The 19,927-nt window shown below is 63.1% G+C and overlaps 2 protein-coding genes across 2 annotated transcripts in view; one reads left to right on the forward strand and one right to left on the reverse strand.

The window, feature by feature from the left end:
* The window catches only part of TMEM104 (transmembrane protein 104), a 49,688-nt gene extending 38,634 nt beyond the window's left edge, over positions 1-11,054 (forward strand). The window contains exon 9 of the mRNA XM_045299418.1: positions 8,086-11,054. Coding sequence (XP_045155353.1) covers positions 8,086-8,846 — 761 coding nt within the window. The 3' untranslated portion in view covers positions 8,847-11,054. The remainder of the gene's footprint in view (positions 1-8,085) is intronic.
* A 2,246-nt stretch (positions 11,055-13,300) lies between these two features.
* The window catches only part of GRIN2C (glutamate ionotropic receptor NMDA type subunit 2C), a 13,423-nt gene continuing 6,796 nt past the window's right edge, over positions 13,301-19,927 (reverse strand). The window contains exons 5-12 of the mRNA XM_004709156.2: positions 19,484-19,646; positions 19,106-19,259; positions 18,158-18,283; positions 17,514-17,743; positions 16,991-17,151; positions 16,418-16,605; positions 14,995-15,227; positions 13,301-14,691 (exon numbers count right to left, since the gene is read on the reverse strand). Coding sequence (XP_004709213.1) covers positions 13,606-14,691; positions 14,995-15,227; positions 16,418-16,605; positions 16,991-17,151; positions 17,514-17,743; positions 18,158-18,283; positions 19,106-19,259; positions 19,484-19,646 — 2,341 coding nt within the window. The 3' untranslated portion in view covers positions 13,301-13,605. The remainder of the gene's footprint in view (positions 14,692-14,994; positions 15,228-16,417; positions 16,606-16,990; positions 17,152-17,513; positions 17,744-18,157; positions 18,284-19,105; positions 19,260-19,483; positions 19,647-19,927) is intronic.

Genomic DNA, 19,927 nt, shown 5'->3' on the forward strand with positions numbered 1-19,927 from the left:
CTTAATTAGGGATGTGCTCTGCCATCTGTTGAAACGAGGCCGGGAGGATTGCAAGCCTCCCGCCTGTGGCTCCCCCTGCCTAGCTCCCCCACCCCACCCCTCCCAGCAGGGTCCCTGGTGCTCCAGAGCCTCCAACCAGCCCCTCCTGATGCTCTTGCCTCCTCCCCTCCCCTCAGTGCATGAGTCCCGGGGCCCCCTCCCATGGCCTTATCCCCTCATAGCCACTCAGCCAGGAAAACTGCAGCCTCCAGATGAAGAGAAGGGAGCTAAGTGCAAGGGCAGCGGTTCAAACCCACCAGCTGCTTCCTGGGAGAAAAGTGAGACTTTCTGTCCCCAGAAAGATCGGCAACCCCAGAAGCCCACAGGGGCAGTCTACTGTGCCCACAGGGTCGCTCTGAGTCAGAATCGACTTACAACCAAGAACACAGTTAGCTCCTTCACTTGTTCCCCAAAGATGTCCCAAGGCCACCAGGTGGTCCCTATGGGATGTGGGGACTGCCTCCTTCCAGGCGTGTATGTGCGGGAGGGCTACTGTGGTGCTAGGGCCCCCCCTCAGGTCTTATCATCCCCTGGCTCTGGGACCTGATGCACCCCACCCAGCCGGTCCCCACTACTTTCAGGGAGGCAGTAGGCCTTGGAGTGCCGAGCCCCCTTTCTCAGAGGGCATGGGGCTGCTTTAGCACCCAGCTCAGCCAGTGGGAGCCGAGAGACATGGGAAAGTCACCGCCGGGACCCCTGGGCCCAGTCCCCGGAGTGGCCTTAGCCCCCAGACATCAGCCCCTGCACTGTCCGTAGACTGTCCCTCTGGGTTGAGGAGGGGCTGGCAGCTTTACCACACCAGCACTGCCCCGACAGATGCCTACAGACACCTCACGCTGGGGGACGTGAACAGCTGGCTCAGCGTGGGTGCCCCGTTTGGCATTATTAAAAAACCACTTCTTTCTAATAAAGGCTGCTCTGCGCGCCAGCCGCCTCGGGCCTGGGCCGCCTCGGGCCCACAGGGCCGCCTCCGCCTGCTTGTGGATTCAGAGCAGGCTGTCACTCGCTCCCATCGTCTCTGACTTCCCCTCAAAGTGGGTCAGCCGCCAGCCTCCTCTCTGGGCAAGTGGTCCTGAATGAACTTGGGCCTGCCTCTCCCACCAGTCCCTCCCAACAGGGGCAGGAAGTCCCCAAGAGCAAGCCATCACGGGAGGGGAGGTCCCAGGTCACCAGGCCCGAGAATTGGCAGTGGCCACCTGGCTGGCTGCCTCTTGGAGACCCCGGGGAGCTGCTGTGGGGTCTCCTGCCATTCCCTCGACAGGCCAGTAGTTCGTGGCTGGGCACCTTCACCCCCTGCCCCCACAGCCCCCTCACCAGGCCAGCTGTCCTCAGAGGCCCGAGAAGGACCCCCACAGTGAAGGCAACCTCTCCTGCACCCGTCACCAAGGATGCTGGACAGGTGACTTAGGACAGGCACTTACGCTCTCACTTCCTGGAGGCTGTTTGTCCTCACCGGGGTCTCCACCGGGCGGACCCCTGGGGCCTCTGAGAGTGGGGTTGCTCACGCCTCCCCTCCCCCTCCACGAACACACACTTTGGTTGAGTGCTGCCCTGTGGAGTCCAACAACCCCCCCCCTCCCTGAGCCTGTGTGGCAGGAGAACGGCTCCAGGGCCCCCAAGAGCCAGGCTCCAAGTCTTTTTCAGGGGGGCCCCTCATTCTGCTGACCTTTCTCTTGGCAGCGGGATGCTTTGCCCCTGTGCCACCAGGGCTCTGGCTGGGGCTCCTTTCAGCCGCTAGGTGCTCCTGCCTCCATGGCCACGCGGCGTCCGTCTTGCCCTGCAGGAGACCCCTGGTTATGACACCACTCAGGAGGGGTCAGGGGTCAAGGGCTGCTCTCCAGGCTGCTTCCTCGGAGCAGGTCACCAGGCCTTTCTTCCGAAACACCCAGGCGGGCCCTGCCAGCTGGCAGCACGGGACCATCTGTTACGGCCTCCTTGCCTGAGTTGGCTTCCTAGGCCTTCTCTCCTCACGGCCACTCCGCCAGGAAGACTGCAGCCTCCAGATGTAGAGAAGGGAGCCAACTGCAAGGGCGGCGGTTCAAACCCACCGGCCACTCCCTGGGAGAAAAGTGAGACTTTCTGCCCCTGGAAAGACCGGCAAGCCCAGAAGCCCACCGAGCAGTCTGCTGTGCCCACAGGGTCACTGAGTCGCATCAACTCGGTGGAGAACGGCAAACAGTGGAACTCTGGCCTCGACCAGAATCCCAGTGCCAGCCGGGCTGTCCAGAGGGTTCTGCCTGGCGGTCCCTGGTGACTCCCGACCTCCTTGGGTTGTGGCCGCCCACTCGACTCTTGGCCACTGTCGCCACATGACCTTCTCCCCCACACGTCACCTCTTCTCGCGAGGATGCCAGCCTCTGCCGTCGAGTCCGTCCCTACTCAGTGACCCCGGGACGGGGCACCACTGCCCTGTGCATACACTTCTGAGACCAGAAGTCTTTACGGGAGCAGAAAGCCTCGTCTTTCTCCCTCGGGGTGGCGGGGGCTTTCAAACTGCCCACCTTGTGGTTGGCAGCCCAACTCGGAACCCGCTGTGCCACCCCATGCAGTATGGCCTCCCTCATCTCACCTGGGGCCCCTGCAGGGTCCCATTTCCACATCAGGTCACATAGTCTAGTGGACATGGCTTCTGGGGGCGCTCTTTCCCCAGTCCATGCCCCGAGATGAGGGCTGTGTCTTAAGTGGTTCTCCCCCTGCCCACCCCCGGGGCTGCGCACTTGGCCCCGACTGTACTCGCCACTTCTGCCAAGCGACTCCCATCATGCCTGGTCACCTGCTGCAGCCTCTGAGAGCCGAGAAGCGGCCTTGCCCTCAGGGCTCTCCACCAGATGCCCCAGAGTCTCTGCACACCCACCCTGCCCCAGAAGAGCCCAGCCCGAGGGGGGAGAGGTGTGGTGCCAGTCCGCCCCGGGCTAGCTGCTCCCCATCCGTTATCATCAGCGCTGGCATATTGATTCTCTGCTTGGAGAAGGGAGTGCCACTTCCCCACAGCCACCATGATGAATGGGTTGCCATTGCACCGGCTCCAGAGGTGGCCCAGAACCTCCCGCTGGTGGGGGAGCAGCCAGGCGCTGGGCGGCCCAGGGCTGGGTCCTGCCCAGTCTTCACAGGGGCCACGTCCAGAGATCAGACTAAGCGAGCAGCTCCCCAGGGCCTCGGGCCGGCTCAGTGCTGATGGAGAAAGAATCCAAAGGTTCAGCCTCGACCCCGAAGACCTGCACCCCCAGGGCACCTGGGCCAGGAACAGTGGGCCCATGACTGAAGAGCAGAGTGGACATCGGCCCCCTCATGATGAGCGCCCGAGGTCCCCTGGACCTAGGACCACAGGCTGCAAGGGGTTCCAGGCCAAGGAAGCCTGGGCTCCTGTGTCCTTCAGCTTTTCACGGAGGCTGACCCCAGCCTCTGATGTCCCCGCCTGCAGGCAGAGCTGGGGGACCTGAGACCAGAGTCCAGGCAGAGACCCACAGGGAAGGGACTTTGGGCACGTACACACCTCAGCTCACCCTTTGCACTCATCTGTGCCTGTAATGGGCCTTGGTGGCATCGTGGGGACACGTTGGGCTGCTAACTGCAAGGTCGGCTGTTTGAAACCACCAGCTGCTAAGCAGGAGAAAGATGGGCTTTCTACTCCCGTAAAGAGCTACAGTGTCAGAACCACGGGCAATTCCACCCTGTCCTACAGTCAGCACCGACTCCACGGCCATGAGTTTGGATTTCCGGTTTGGTCCCTGTAACGTCCTCCTGGACTGGGGGCTCCAGGATCAGTCAGAGTGCTGGCCTGTGTGGGGTACTCCGGACACCTTTGCTGCACATGTGCGTGAGTGAATGAGTAACGGAGGGTCTCAGTTGGACCCTGTGGGCTGCACAAAGCAGGTGCACCTCCCCCCACAGCAGAGAAGGCTCCTGACCCCTTGCCACCTTGCAGCTGAGCCTCTGAGGCCCACAGCCACCCTCATGTGACTGACTCACACTTCCCCCACTCCTCACGGGGCTGGCTCACACCCCCCAAGTGCGACTTCCCCGCCTGGTAGCGCAGGCCTGGGTGTTTGGATCCAGAGCTGCCATGGTCACCCTGGGCAGGTCAGAGCAGAAGGACCGGGCCCTGCTCAGATTGTGTACACACACAACACACGGCCTGTAAGCATTAAGTCCTGCTCCTCTGGGGAGCAGTCTGCCCAGGGCCCCTCGGGTCTCACAGCAGACCCCTCAGCACCCAGCCTTACTTCCCACCGCTCAGCCTGCCGCTCACAGCCTGCCACTTCGTTTCCTCTTGATTGATGATCAGAGCTGATGAGTTTGGGGAGCAGCTGTCTCGCAGGGATAGGCAATCCATCCTGGAGGGGACTGGTGAACTCGAACGTCCATTGGGGAGCCGGGCAGGGACAGACCTGTCTCCGCCATGCCAGGCTCAGACTCCCTGCAGATCAGAAGGTCAGAGTGGACCCGGCGCTCCTGCCTCTGCTGCCCTCTCTGCAGTGACCCTGGTCTTGCTTTGCCCTCGGAGACTAGAGCAGCGTTTCCCTTCCTCCACCCTCAGCGGCCACCGTGTCCCCATTGGGGAGTGGGGGGGGGCGGCCAAGGCGCAGCCTCCCACACACACCACACCAGGCTCCCTCCTCTCAGCTGCACGCGGGTCCTATGCTGCATCGGTCCCTCGCCCTGGCAAGTCAGAGCCAGGTCTTGAACCTGTGGCCTCTGAGAACCTTTGGGGGTGCCCTGTGTGCCGACTGCTGCTCTGACTGGGCCCCCCTCCCAGCCCTGTGAGGTGTCCTGAGGGCAGGCAGGGCCGCGGGACTTAGCACCCCAGGATGCGGGCGTGCCCTCCCCAGTGCTCTCTGTGCTTCTCCCAACTGTAGGAACCTGCTAACAGGGTCGTGCAAGGGGGTACTTGGGAGAGGGGTGCAGCCCTCAGTGAAGACGGTCAACGCCACCCCACCCCCGCTTCTCCAGAAACAGCCCTGTCCACCCACCCCCACCTGCCCCCCAGGCCCCTGGCATCCTCTCCTCTTTGGGCGTTCACGGATGAAGACCTTGGACGAACAAGTCTGGGGCCAGGCCTCTGAGACCCCTGGGTCTTGTCTGGGGTGGGGGGTGTCTCTCCTGACTTATTGGGTATCATGGTGGATCACCCGCTTTGCCGTCAGCAGTTCACACACATTGGTTCAGATCATCCTCTGCAGGGCCCTCACCAACCCCCTTCCCCCAGGCGCCCTGCTTCCATCCCACCGCCTCTCCTGACCCTCTGAGCTGTGTCCTGAGGTCAGGGCTGCCCTGGAGGAGGGAGTGCATGGACACAGGGCTGCGTTCAGTTCTAGAGGGTCACACTAGCCAGTTTCACCAGCCTCTCGCCGACCAGTAAGCCTGGTCTCTTCCACAATTGTGGGTCCCCCCACTCTGCCCAGGACCTTCCATGGTGACCCTTCTCAGAGCACTGGTGGTGGTGGTGGCCGGGCCCAGTCTGAGCTCCTCTGGTCTCGGGGGCTGGTGGTAGAGCCTGATGCTTGCGGTCCGGTAGTCCACTGGGCTCGACTCCACGTGTCTTTCGACATGGGTCACTCCTCCGGACGGGGACAGCGAGAGAACAGTCCTGCCACCCCAGACGGTTACTCATGAGCTTCCAAGACCCCGGCTGTACCTCAGCCAGGGAGGACGTAACCATCGTCCCCATGCGTCTCCTCTTCATCCCTTGGCCCCCACAGAACCCTTGTTGGGGGAGGGGTTTTAAAAGTGTTCGCTGCCTCTCCCCTGCTTTGAGGGTCTGTTCCCTGCGTCTGCGGGGTGGGGAGAGGGTAAGCGTGTGCAGCATTTGCTATGTGGCTGACCCTTAAAGAGGCAGCCCTCCCCCGAGAGAGACTGGTGTCCTCCAGCTGCTAGTGGGTGAGCTGCGCTGATCCTCCGTGTGTGGTTCACCTGGGGGGCCGGGAAAGCCCACACAGGTTCTCCCGTCCATGCGCAGTGACCTCCTCCCTCTCAGGTTAAGGTTTCAAAGGAATGTTTACTTTCGGGGGCAGGGGGAGGCGGAAAGTTGGATCTGGAGTTAAAAGCCTGGCCTCACCGCCATGGAGTGGGTGCCGATGCTCAGCGGGCCCGAGGGCCCCGAGACTGTGGAGTGGACAGCCCCGTTTTCGTCTTTCTCTCCCAAAGAGGGGCGGGGGGTTCCCCAAGCTGCTGACCTGGAGGGTCTCAACGTAGCGTGCCATCACACTGCTGGCCGCCGGGCTCCTGAGTTGAAAGCAGTTTCCATTCAACGCGGCGTGCGTCCACTCATCCCTCACAGCCAGGGCTTGAGGGACCGGCCTAGATGTTCTAGAAAAAGAGCAGCTTAAGCCCCCGCTAGATGCAGACCCAGCTCCCCAGCACAGCCTCTGTGCTGCCGCCTGCGTCCCTCCTCTGAAAACAGCTGGGCAGTTGACTGGTTGGTGACCAGCAGGACCGAGGAAAAAAGCCCCGGGCCAGGGCGGTGACTGTCACTCCCCAGGACGACCTTGTGTCCCTCCAGTGCCTGGGGGGCTGGGGTGGACGTGGGCGGGGAGCTCACAGCCCCGGACAGGCTGCGGTCAGCGCAGCTCTGCATCCAGGAGGCCCCAGAGGACACCCCCTGAACAGGGCAGGCTGTGCAGGCCCCTGTGAGCCTGGGGAATCACTCCTCCCAGCTGCCCCAGCAACTTTGTAACCCTTTCTGGCCCAGGATCCTGCCCCCACCCCAGAATTCTTTGTACTCCTGCACGCATACCCCAACCCTACATAGACGCCCCGCTCCTCACATGGAAGCCCCATGCACACGCCCTCATATTGCCCTTCCACATCTGCCCTCCCTTCACGTGTGGTACCACATCTGCATGTACCCTGCATGTGTACACACACGCACACTCCTGCCTCCAGGCGCCTACTGACTCGGCTCTCTGGGGCCCTGGGTTGGCCTTGGGGGAACAGGGAGGCACCTCAGGTGCAGGCCTTTTCTGCCGCTCCCAGAGGGTTAACTCAGAAACAATCCCCGCTTTCCCCTTGGCTGGGCAAAGCTGAAAGATTTGTGATGTCCGCCAGCGAGGACAGTCGCAGCCCCCCACCCCCCTCAGTCAGGAGAGCAGCCAGGGACGTCACTGACTTCGCTGCCGTTTCCACAGAGGCCCTTCTCCGGGCTGATGAAGACAAACAGCCACGGTGCCCGCCAGTGGCTGTGGGAAGTTACTCTTCCTGCCGGGGGCTGGGGACTCGAGGTGGCATGAGGGACAATGGCAGCTGCCCAGGGAAAGAGCCGGTACAGGGCCGCGTGCCCATTCCTGGCCCGCCCATGCCTAACCCAGGGGTGCCAGGGGCCATCACGGCTTCCCCCAAGGCCTCGGGACGTGTCTCAGGGCTGCGAGCTCCAGAAATGGAGGCGGGGGACACCAGGGCTGCAGGAGTGGCCACAAGTAGCCGGTCTGGACAGTGGAGACAATCGGTGTCAGAAGCCAGAGGCGGAAGGAACTTGTTGGATCTTGAGGGCTTAGGGTGCCCAGGGCCCTTGCCTGCGTGCAGTGCCTGTTCCCTGCTGGCCCTGCCCTCCCCACGTGCTCTTTAGAGTGCCCAGTGGGTGGGGGCGAGGGGGCTGCTGTCTCGAAGGGAGAGCTGCAGGGTCTGAGCCACTGCCCTGTCCCCTGACCGCATCCAGGCGACCCAGGACTGCCCTCTGGAGCTTCCTCCTGCCTGGAGTGACCACTGACAGCTTCCAGGAGCAGGCCACGCTTCTGCTCACTCTTGTCCCTGTCCCCTCCCGTGCCTAGCAGAGGCCCCGGGTTCCAGAAACCTCCTCTTTCTCCCCAGGGTCCCCGCACCAGAGTGCTGACTCCCTGCCTGAGCAGCAAGCTGCCAGCCGTAGGGGGAATGACAGGGTGCTGGGTGGGCCTGCCTGGATCCTGGCATCCACCCTCCTCAGAGGAGCCAGCCCGGCCTGCCCCAGATAAGCAACCTGCACCTGCCCGGTGACCCGGGCACAGGGCCCTGGCAGATCAGCCCCATCGGGGTGGCCGGGGGCTGATGTGCTGACTCCGCCCTCTCCTCCCACAGCGTTCGCCATCATGATTGTGCTGGCGCTGGTCCGCATCGGGCACGGGCAGGGGGAGGGCCGCCCAGCCCTGGCCGACCCCGCGGGGCTCCGGAACCTGTTCGGCGTGTGCGTGTACTCCTTCATGTGCCAGCACTCCCTGCCGTCCCTCCTCACCCCCGTGTCCTCCAAGCGCCACCTGACGCGGCTGGTCCTGCTGGACTACGTGCTCATCCTGGCCTTCTACAGCCTCCTCTCCTTCACCGCCATCTTCTGCTTCCGCGGCGACAGCCTGCTGGACATGTACACCCTCAACTTTGCGCGCTGCGACGTGGTGAGCGTGGCGGCCGTGCGCTTCTTCCTGGGCCTCTTCCCGGTGTTCACCATCAGCACCAACTTCCCCATCATCGCCGTCACGCTGCGCAACAACTGGAAGACGCTCTTCCACCGCGAGGGCGGCACCTACCCCTGGGTGGTGGACCGCCTGGCCTTCCCCACCATCACGCTGCTGCCCCCCGTGGTCGTGGCCTTCTGCACCCACGACCTGGAGTCCCTAGTGGCCATCACCGGGGCCTACGCAGGCACCGGCATCCAGTACGTCATCCCCGCCTTCCTGGTTTTCCACTGCCGCAAGGACATCCGGCTGGCCTTCGGCCCCGGCACCGCCAACAAGCACGCATCCCCCTTCCACCACACCCTCTGGGTGGGCTTTGTGCTGCTCTGGGCCTTCTCCTGCCTCTTCTTCGTCACGGCCAACATCATCCTCAGCGAGACCAAGCTCTGACGGCAGGACCCCACCCCTGCTCAGGCTCAGCCTGCCCGGCCGCCGCAGACCCTCCTGGCCCCCATGGGGGAAGACGAGGGGCACTGGGCGTCCACCACCTGGCCCCCCTCCTCCCCCCGACGCACGCCAGCCAGGCCAAGCAGCCTGGCCCCAGGACCAGTCCTCATTAGCGTCGCCTCTGCTGTAAGCCGGCAGGTGCCCACCCCACCCAGGTGGTGGGTCACAGCGCTGGTGCTGCTGCTTCTGTATAAGAGACTACTCGCCCACCCACCCCACCCCCCAAGGCAGCTCCGCGCACATTCAGCAGGAGCTGCTGCCTTCTGTCCTCCCCGCGCTGCGGTGACAGGGCTGGTCTGGCCACCAGGTGAGCACAGGAAGTGCCAGAGCCATGGGGACAGCAGGCTGTGTCCCCGCTGTGAGGTCACAGCAGCCCCTGGGTTGGGTTTAACCCTGAGCTGTGACCTCTGCTGTCCACTGCTCACAGGGGCTTCACAACGGGCACCTCCAGCACTGCCTGTGCTAATGAACTCCACGCCAAGGGGCCGCAGGTGTGGGGAGGGCCCACTTCCCAGCTACCTGCCCCTCGGTCTCCCAGGCACCGGACACAGTTGAAGCTGATGAAGTCTGAGTTGTTATTGTGCCTTCTGCTTCAGGCCCCGGGGCCTTCAGGGCCCTGCTGGCCGGGGGCCTGGAGCTGCCTCAGGTGGGGGGCCCGGGCCCCACCTCCCTCTCTTGATGTTAGTGCCTTGCGCAGCCCTCTTCCTGGGGACACTGTCCCCCCACCCCGGTATCCTTGCACCTAGGACAGCAGGCTGGCTTGGTCTCCCGGGGTCAAGGCAAGGGTGCTGCCTGAGGATAAAGTTGGCTGGGGTCCACAGCAATCCCCGAGCCCGCCCGTGGGGTACGTTAGGCCCTGGAGGCTGCACCTGCTCACCTTCAGCTCCCAAAGCATGCCTTCCAGTCTTCCCCGTCCACAAGGTCGGCCAGTATGCGCTGCTTTCCCCCCTGCCCTTGGGCTCTTTCCCAGGGGGCGCCTCCCCGGGGCTTGTGGAACAGGAGGGTGCTAAGGTGGTAGCCCCAGGGATGAGGAAGACAGAGCCAGCCCTCCCCAGAGCTGCCTGGCTGGCTGACACTAAGAACTCCATGAAAACAGCTGCAAGTACGCTCCCTCCAACTTAAATTAAGGGCACCGCCAATTGAATCCCCCCCGCCCCAGGCTCCACGTCGAGTTTGGGATGAAGTGGCTGAAAGCCCAGGTTGGTTCGGTGACACTCATGAGCCACACACCACAGCCAGTTGGACTGTTGGCCCTGCCACCTCCGCTGTGGAGGCCACCAGTGCCCCCGTTGACCACACTATCTGCCCTCCTGGAGGGATCGCCACCTTCTCCAACCAGTGGGGGTCCAGGCAAGTGGGAGAGGACCCCCACTGGCTACATGCCCCCCTCCCCCCCGGGCTGGCTCTCGTGTGTGTGTCCACTCCACTGGCCCTGAGTTTCCAGGCCACCTTGGTGAACCGGGTCCCAGTTTCCCCTTTACAGATGGACCCAGGCTCCCGGCGGCCAGCCTGGCCCGGGGATGGGTGTCAATTTAGGGAGCAGCTTTGCCCACATTACAGGGCCCGCACTGGCCCCCTAGGACAGGCCAACACTCTACCTTGCTCCCTGCCTGAGCCTCCCAACCTGTCCCTGCCGGTCACACCTGGCCAATCCCTCACCTGAGGCTCTGGATGGGGCAGGTGGGAAGTGGCCAGTGGGCACCTCGCCAAACCCTGGGCCACACAGCTGTTCTCACTACTTGGGGCCAAGAGCAGAAGCTGAAGTTGGCGTGGTTAGGAGTGCTAGTTTCTGCCACATACCCCCACCCCACAGGCAGCACGTGGAGCAGGGGAGGCTGGCAGTGCCAGGCCTGGGCCAGGAGACTGTGGGAAGCAAGCCAGATGCCTGCCTCAGCCACGAGAAAGATGACCCTCTGAGGCCAAGACCCAGGACCGTCCACGGAGCTTTGCAGGTTGTGGGGCCAACAGAGCAGTGACAGGCTGGGGACAAGAAGGACAAAGGTCAGCCTGCAGCAACAGTGGCCACACAAGGGACTGGACTAAAAGCAGCCCTGCCAGGTGGCTCTGTGGCTCATCCATCCCTGTAAAATGGGGTGAGTGTTTGGGACGCGGCCGCTCAGGCCTACTCAGTAAAGCCATTATTTATGGGTTCCGCCTCTCATGTCCCGGTTCTTTCACTCACCATGCTCGGAGCTGAGGGCCACCAGCCTCACTTAGACGCACGATTCCCACCTGGACCCCCACTTGGTGTCATACATGCAGACGGGCTGGTTGCCCGGCCTCCTCGGTTGTCCATGGACGGAGGCGGGGAATGAATGTGAGGTCTTCAGGGACTAAAGGCTTAGGAGAAAGACGCTCCCACTTTCCCCCTCCCAAAGAGTCAGATGTGGGGGTGACCAGGCTGGAGCTGGGGACCCTCGCTAAGGGTCTCATGCAGTCCCTTCCCAAGCTCTGGTCCCCCGCCTCTGGAGCCCGACGGGGTGGATCACGCATGACTCGGCCTTAGCTAAGCTTCACAGTCATGACCGGGTTAACTGGTAAGCACTTCAAGTGCTGAGACGAAACCCCGAGCCCTGTCTCCCTGCACCCCACCCAGAGGCAGGCACTGAGGTATTGGTGCGTCTGGGTGAGGGCCCTGGCTGGCCGTGGGTCAGTCCTGTGTGAGTTGGAGCTGAGACCTGGAGTCCCTTCCCAGGCAGTTGGCAGATTTTTACCCTCACTTGGGGAGGAGCCCCCCTGAGTTCACTGCTCCCCGAAGGAGCAGCAAGGGCCCCTCCTTGGAGCCAGGCAGCTGCAGCGCAGCTCCGTAATTGGCTTCTACTGTTTATCCCAGCACTTGGTGTGAATGATGGGGCCAGTGAGAGGGAGCAGCTGGGCCTGGGGAGTGGGGGGGGTGAGGCGGGGCTCCAGCCCCGCCTGCAGCTGCCTTCCACAAGCACTCTGCTCAGGGTGTAAATGGGGTCAGGTGAGAGGCTGGGGGGAAGGGACAGCAGGTGAGCCCTCTCACCCCCAGTGGCTGCCTTCTTCAGCACTGGACCTGCCACACACACACACACACCCCATGGCTGTACCTCCACAGGGCAGAGTGTGAATGCACTGAGCAGATCGGGGCCAGGGAGCCTGGTGGTGCAATGGTTAAAGCACTTGGCTGCTAAAGTCAAAGTCAGTATCTGTAACCCACTCTGGCTGCTCGGAAGACTAGCTCACAAGGTCTCCGGTGGGGGTGACAGTCCAGGGAGCCCTGTGCAGACAGCGCTACTCCGTCCCATAGGGTCATGGTGGATCCAAGTCAGTTTGCCGGCATCCAAGGACACCTGGGACCCAGTATCCTTGGGGCAGCCAGGTGACCAGCCATGAACAGGACCTCAGGAATCCCCCAGAGGGGTTTGCTGTTGAGGGAACTTCCCCTGCCCACCCTACCGCCACTCTCCCTTAAAATCCAAGGAACATGTCCAGTTGGGGGGCTCTGCTGCGTCTGCAGACCAAAGAGGGAAGCCGGCCTCCTGGGAAGCTCAAGGTTTCTGGGGAATGAACCTGGGACATGGACTCCTGTGGAGTTCCCCTCCCCAGCTCCTGCAGCAGTCCATCCCAGCCCTGCCTCCAGCCACCTGGACCAAGACAGCAAAGCCCCGGTCTGTGTAGCTGCAGCAGTCCAAAAAGGGTCTGGTATGGCATTACACCATGTCCCCTTTCCTAAGAGACCCTTTAGTTGTGACTGGGCTTTGAATTCTGTGTAGCCTTTGCAGATGGGTCTTAGAACCCAGAGAGGTAAATGGAGAACACTCAGATGTCATCCTTCCCTGGAGTGACTGCTGAGTGACCTCCCTGGCTGACCTTGCGGTTCACAGTCCACTGTCTAACCCCCTATGCCACCAGTGCGCTCCTGGAAGGTAGGGGAGGTGTTAAATTGCAATTGAAGGTATAAACGGCAATAGAGGATGTTAAAACATGGAAAAGCATAAGCAAGGGTTCAAAAGAGATGAGACAGGGCCAATAACAGATGAGAGAAGAGGTGGGCAGGTGCCCCGGAAGGAGGTGGGGGACAGCAAGCAGCCAGTGACATGGTCAGTGTCTCCCAAGTAGCCTGGACAGGACACCCAGAGCCCCTGGCAGGAGCCTCTGTTCAAAGAGACAGGGTGGCCTCCATCCATCACCACAGAGTCAAGTTCAAAGCTCATTTGTCACATCCGGCCCCAGGGTGGGTGGGAGCCAGGCTGAATACCAAGTACCAGCTGCTGCTCACTACACCCCCTTCCAGACGCTCCGGGGCCAAGTCTCCCCCGAGGGGCTGCTGCCTGCTCCAGTGGCACAGCACCAGGGATACTCCCACCAAGCTCCCGTTGCCTCCAGACAGGTGTGCCCCTCCATAGGGTGCAGATTGAGGCGGCCAGGCCTAGTGGGTTGTACAAGATATGTTTAATGCCCCCACACTGTGATGGGAAGACCCTCCACCCCCATGGACCACGGAGGGGCTTGTCCTGTCCATCCTGAGTGCCCCACGAGGCTCCAGCTCACACCAGAGTGAGGAGACCCTGGCACCATCGCTCCCTAGAGCTCCAGGCAGGGAGGGGACAGCAACTGCCCTACCTACGTTGGGCTCTGATGCTGCAATGATCAGGGCCCAGCACCAGGGCTCCTGCAGAAGCTAGGAGTGCCCAGACCTAGCCCAACTGCTCAGAGGCGGTCACCCCCACTGTTGGCCTCACACTTCCGACTCCAGGCTGGAGAAGCGTCTCCAGGAACAAGGGCCAGCTTCGGAGCTGTGAGCCCCACAGGCTGCCCTGCTGATCTCCTCCAGCCCACCACTGTCCCTGTAGCCTGTGCTCAGTCCCAGAGTCCGGTTTCTGCGGCCCTGCGGACCCCAGACCCCAGGAAGCCAGGGCCTGTGGCTGGCACAGGGGGGGAGGTGAGGGCCAGCAGCACGCCAGCACAGCGGCGTGTGGGCGTGAAGGCAGGCGTGCTGTCTGTGCACGCAGGGGGCCAGCACGGCCTGCTGGCAGGCCACACGGCAGGGTGGCAGTCGCAGTGACAGCGCTGGACGCCCCCAGGCCGGCCGAGCGTCCCCACAGCTGCAGGTGGGCCCGGCACAGGCGGCAGGCAGGGAGCTGGGCCGAGCGAAGGCCGCGGCCACCGCGCTGGGCAGGGAGGCGTGGCGCGGGCGGGGACTGCGGGCCCAGGCCGCGTGCAGCAGGGCCTCCCTCCGGGCCAGCTGCTCCGGCCCGAGCAGTGGCAGGTCCTCAGGGTCCGAGGACTCCGGGAAGAGCGGGAGGAAGGGGCGCGCTGCCCGGTCGGTTCTTGGAAAGGAGTTGTAAGGACAGCGCGCAGGAGTCGGGCGCTCCGGTAGAGCGTGCCGCTCCGAGGACCAGGGGTGGCGCCTGGCCCGAGTCGGACACCGCGTCTCCCAAGCCAGCCGGCCCGGCGCCCAGGGGTTGTCGGACAGTGGCAGCGCGGGCACCGGGGCACGTCCGGGAGGCTGCAGAGCACCGCGCACCAGCGCGGCGCGACCCCCTGCCAGCGGCCCCCAGGCCTTGGGGCTGGGTTCAGGGGGCGCGCCCGGGGTGGGTGGGCGCGCGGCTGGCGTCAAGGGAGCGCGGCGGCTGGCCCAATTCTCAAAGGTGCGTGTGGCGCGGTCCAGGGAACTGCTCACGCCCGCCGTGGTCACCATGTCGTGCGCTGCCTGCAGCATCTTGAGCACGCTGGCCTGGGCTGAGCTGGCTGTGAGGTCCGGGCTGGGCGCCCGCGCGGGGCTGGCCAGGCTCTGCACACCGCTGAAGCAACTGTAGATGCCCTGGGCACAGGGAGGGAGGGCAGACCATGGTGAGCAAGGCTCACTGGGGCATCACCCTGCTGCTCACCCAGCCACCACCCCATTGCCCCAAGCTTTTTTCTAGCCCTCCAAGCCTGGAATGTGTGTGAAGGGCCTTCCAGGTGCCCAGTGCTGTGCCTGACATTCTACAAGCCCCCACTCCTGCTCACCCAGGGGTTCCCAAACCCGATATTCTCTCATCTCCCCTGCTGACCCACTGCCCCCCTCCCCAGGACAGCCTTTCCCCTCTGTAAATGTGCCCTGCGCTCCATCGGAGGCACCCACCCTGCTGAAGGCCAGCAGGAAGTCCAGCCGCGACGTGTGGGGCACAGAGTGTCGCAGCTTCCAGTAGACCAGGTGCTCCCAGGCGAAGACCAGCAGGGCCAGCCCCATGGCCACCAGCAGCATGTAGAAGACCCCCGCCATGTTGTCAATGTCCAGCTTACTGCTCATCACCTCGTTCTTCTCGTTCTGACAGATGCCCGACAGCCACACCGTCTCCAGCTTCTGTGTCTCCCCTGGGGAGGAGCAGGCAGGCTCAGAGACCCCCAGGAGGGACCCCACGTCTCTCCAGGGAGGACGGGCCAGGGCACCATCTCTTGTCCCTCAGTTGAGAACACATAGGGATACAGCCCAACAGTGGAGGAAGGACCCCTGAACAGGAAGAAAGGGAACCCAGGAGGGCAGAGGGCAACGCCAACCTTGGAGCTCTGCGCCCACGTGCCCAGCACAGGCTTGTTGGCCTGGTGAATCTTATCGGATGCACTCATTACCACTCTCGCTCTGAGCCACAAGGCAGCCACCCCCAGGAGACCCCAGCCCGCACACTGCTGTGTTCTCATTGCCTTGCCACCATGGGGAGGAATGAGGAGCCCTGGTAGCATAGCGGTTATGCATTGGGCTGCTGGCTGCAAGGTCAGCAGTTCAAAGCCACCAGCCTCTCCACATGAGAAAGATGAGGCTGTCTTACTCCTGCAGAGGGTTACTGTCTCTGGAACCCACAAGCAGCTTGACGTACCCTAGCGCAGTGGTTCTCAACCTTCCTAAGGCTGCGACCCTTGACCTTTTAATACAGTTCCTCATGTCGTGGTGACCCCCCCCCAAACCATACAGTTATTTTCATTGCTACTTTATAACTGTCATTTTTGCTACTGTTATGAATCGGGCAATCCCTGTGAAAGGGTCAAAACCCACAGGTTGAGAACCGCTGCCCTAGGGGGTCCCTACGAGCCTTTTAAACTACAGGGGCATTTGATTCCACCTTGGCTCGAAGGCAGTGAGTCTCTGAGTTACATGGGGTGACGGGGAGACAGACTGGCTGTGAAGGGAGGAGGTCTTTCTAGCCCTGGGGCAAGCTGGCTTAGGACAGGATAGGCAGGTCCCCTACAATCATATCAAGTGGAAACGGGCGGGGACACTGGGCAGAGGAGGAGATCACGTGGAGAGATCATGGAGACGTCTTAGAGAAAGAGGCTGGCCATTCCCAACTCCTGGACTCCTTGCTACCTTCTTGTGCCTTCTCCAGGCTCCATGCAGGAACCCCTAGTGCCCGCGCACGCCCCTCCCACTGGCCCGACCTCTCCCCTCCAGAGACCGCTGCCCCCCTCCAAGGTCCTGGGGATACTGGCCATCAGCAGGCTGCCTCCCAGCCTCGGGCTCTGTGCCCCGCCCCCAGCCCTGCCATGCCCCTCTTCCAACCAGAACCCACCATCCCCCAGGAACTGCAGAAGTGCCAGGTCAATGGGCCGCTTCCAGTGGGAGTCTTTCTGCATGGCGATGCCGTAACCAGTGGTGGCAAAGACTTTGCCGGACCCAATGGTGACCAGCTTGCAGCCTTCGTCCTTGCCCGCCATGTAGTTCAGGACAGCAGCATCATAGATGAACGCGTCCAGCTTCCTGGGGACAGGCCGAGCTTCAGTCCCAAGGACCACCCAGCCCAGACCCTCTCTCCCTGCTCTGAGGCCCCTCCCCTGAAGGACTCCGCCCAGTCCCTGGGGGTAGAGAAGGTGACAGCCATCCCTCAGGTCAAGGCAGGGTCCTGGCCAAGACCACAGCTACCTCTCTGGGCCATGCAGTCAGTGTCCCATTTTTGTCCCAAGCCCCACCCTGCCCCAAAGCCTGCCCTCCTTCAGGACCCTCCTACCCCAGCCCTAGGCGTCCACCAGGGTTGGCCCACGACAGGGTCTCTGGGACGGGGCTGAGGCTAGTCACTGGGAGAGGGGACGCAGGAGTAGGATGGTAGGCAGAGGGCAGGGGGTGGGGGGCAGGGGACGGGGCCCACCCCATCTTGAGGCTGGTGAGCGCGTCCTCCACGGAGCGCTGGTTGAACCTGACCATGTGGGCGTGCATGTCGCGGTAGTTACTGCGGATGTTGCGCTCGGTGCTACCGTTGGGCACGGTGCCGAAGCGGAAGGGCGGGTACTGGTCTTGAGGCCGCTGGAACTGCAGGCAGGGACCAGCCACCACTTGTACCTTCCCACCCAGGGTGCCCCACCCCCATCCCACCTGGGATGCCCCCCTACCCTCACCCGTATCTCCAGCACCCAGCCTCTAGTCTGGAGGGGCAGGCCACTGCGCTAGGGTGTTTCAGGACAACTAGGCCCAGGGGAGGGAGAAACTCCTCACCAGAGGCCCCTCTGTAGGTGAGCCTCAGTCATCTCTCTCCCTGCCCCCTCCTCACCATACTCCCCAGCTTCTCCCTGCTGTTCAAATCCCCCCACCCCCAGCTGGCCTGTGTGCACTCACCCAAGATCTGGCCCTGCCCTCGGTGTCCCCTCGCCCACCCGCCGTGGCGGCCCTAGAACCTTCTTGTCGCTGAGGCCGGACACGGTATCGACGTACTGCTCCTGGATCATGAAGGCAGCCAGGTTGGCGGTGTAGCTGGCCAGGAAGATGACGGCGAAGAAGGCCCAAACCAGCACCATGATCTTGCTGGTGGTGCCCCGGGGGTTCTCGATGGGCACCGAGTTGTTGAAGACCAGGGCCCACAGCAGCCACACAGACTTGCCGATGGTGAAGGAAGGGCCCCCCAACTCTGAGGGGAAGGGGCAGTCACGGGGGCCCATCGGACGTCTCAGGAGCCTGCTCACCCACCTCCATGGCCCTGCCTCTGTCGTCCTGGGTATAGACCCATCCCTGCCACTCCCTCCACCCCCACTCCCAGGCCAAGTCTCCGGCTCTCTCTCCTTTCCTCCCTCCCTCCATCTCTCCCCAGCACCAGCACCCTACCCATTCTTCCCTTCCTCCAATCCCTCCTCCTCCTCTCCTTCCTTCCCCCCCTCCAACTCCACTGCCCAGCCGCCATCTGATTGTCCCAAGCCCTGAAATACATACACACACACACACACACACACACACACACACACAGCATTCTTAGAAGGGTCTGAGCCCACCCACTGGGACCTCCATAGCCCGCTCCCTCCTCCAGGCCAGACTGGTGGGTGCTTACTCTTCCCGCTGGTGAGGTTCTGGTTGTAGCTGACGGGGCTGAAGTACTCAAACACGAAGACGGTTATGGCGACCACGGTGAGACACATGACGAACATCATCACCCACACGGCGGGGCTGTAGGGCTCTGCACGCAGGCAGAGCAGCAGCTCAGGGCCCAGCCCTCCCACCGTGGCCCAAAGGGGCCCATCAGCTCCTTGGACTCAGCTCTCCAGCCCTCCTGGTCCCCACCTTCCTCTGCCTTGGGCAGGCTTATCCCACCCCACCCCACCAAGAACCCCTCCTTCAACTTCCCTATTGCCCCGGCTCTCCTGTCCCCTAAGAGGGTCCTTGCCTACTGCTCTCCCCCTTGTCCTCCCACCCCCTGCCTGCAGCCTGCACCCCCCCATCACCCCCCAGCCTGATCCCACAGGGCCACATCACCAAGCTACAAGCACACACTGGTCCCTTCTTCTCTCCACCTCTAGAATTCCCCTGCCTGGCCCACCCCGGCTTGTTCTGCCTGGGCACAGTTGTACTGAGGGGGACCCTGGGGCCAGAGGTGGGTACTCCTTGGATGTAGTGGCAAATCCCCTAAGCAGACCATAGTCTCAGCCGAGGGACCAGGCTCAGAGAGGTCCGGTGACTTGTCCAAAGCCACACAGCAGGATGAGGAAGAGAGGGGGCTGCCCTCAGGTTAGCCCCGCTCGATCCCTGCTGAGCTTCTCCCCTCTTTCTGAACCTTCTTCACCCTCAGCACCCCCAGCCTCTCTAGGGTCCCCCACCCCCTTCAGTGACAGGTAACTTATCCCACCTGCTCCCCACCCAACCCAAGACTGAACACCCAACATCAGCTTCCCTTCCACCCTCTTCCTCCTTCACTCCCACTGTGGGGGGCGCACCCCACGCACCCAGGGCTGCAGTGCTCACCCTCTCCACCCCTGCTCCACGCCCCACCCCCGGGGCTCACCCAGGAAGGCGGAGGGGGACACGGTGCCGTTGCTGCGCGCCACCATGACGCTGATGCCCGTCTCCACAAAGGGGACGGAGAAGTCGACGATCTCTGAGCGCTCCTCGTTGATGGTGAGGGAGCCGATGGCCATGTCCGCACGCTTGTAGTAGACCTGCGGGGGAGGGGCGGGGCCAGACCCGCTGGGGCACCGTCCCATCGCGTCTGCTGCCCGTCCCCACCGCGGTGCTCGGCGCTCAGTAGCCACCGCTGGCCACCCCAGAGGCCATCACAGCCAACCGCTGGTCTCCCTCCAGGACCACCCCAGAGTGACAGCCAGGCGACCCTGGGAGGGGGTGACATCCCTGACTCCACCCCGAGGGGTGCCGAGGTGCCTACCTCCCCGATCATGCCGTTCCACACACCGCGCACGCGCTTGCCGTGCTTCCCGTTGGTCACCAGGTATAGGTCGTAGGAGAACTTGACCACCTTGGCCAGCTGCTTGAGAGTGTCGATGCAGAAGCCCTTGCAGCAGAGCTTGACGTAGGGGGCTGCGTCCCCGCTAAGGCCGCCACCACCAAGAGACCACCAGTCAGCCATCAGGCAGGCGCTGCAGCTCCCCACCCCCACCCCGCTGGGGACACCCCCCACCACTCCCCAGCCCCCAGCAACTCCCCTGCCTTCCCCCCCCCTTCCTCGCCTAGAACAGCGATTTCTTGCGGGAACTGGTGATCACCATTTCCAGGGAAGGCTTGGAGGACAAATATAACTTGCAACTAAATCCGGGTGAGCGGGCGGGGCCTGGGAATGGAGGCGGGGCCAGCAGCGGGTGGGCGGGGTGAC

This window comes from Echinops telfairi, unplaced genomic scaffold (genome assembly GCF_000313985.2).
Source record: "Echinops telfairi isolate 266 unplaced genomic scaffold, ASM31398v2 ScPeMD7_7458;HRSCAF=8496, whole genome shotgun sequence".
Taxonomy (NCBI): domain Eukaryota; kingdom Metazoa; phylum Chordata; class Mammalia; order Afrosoricida; family Tenrecidae; genus Echinops; species Echinops telfairi.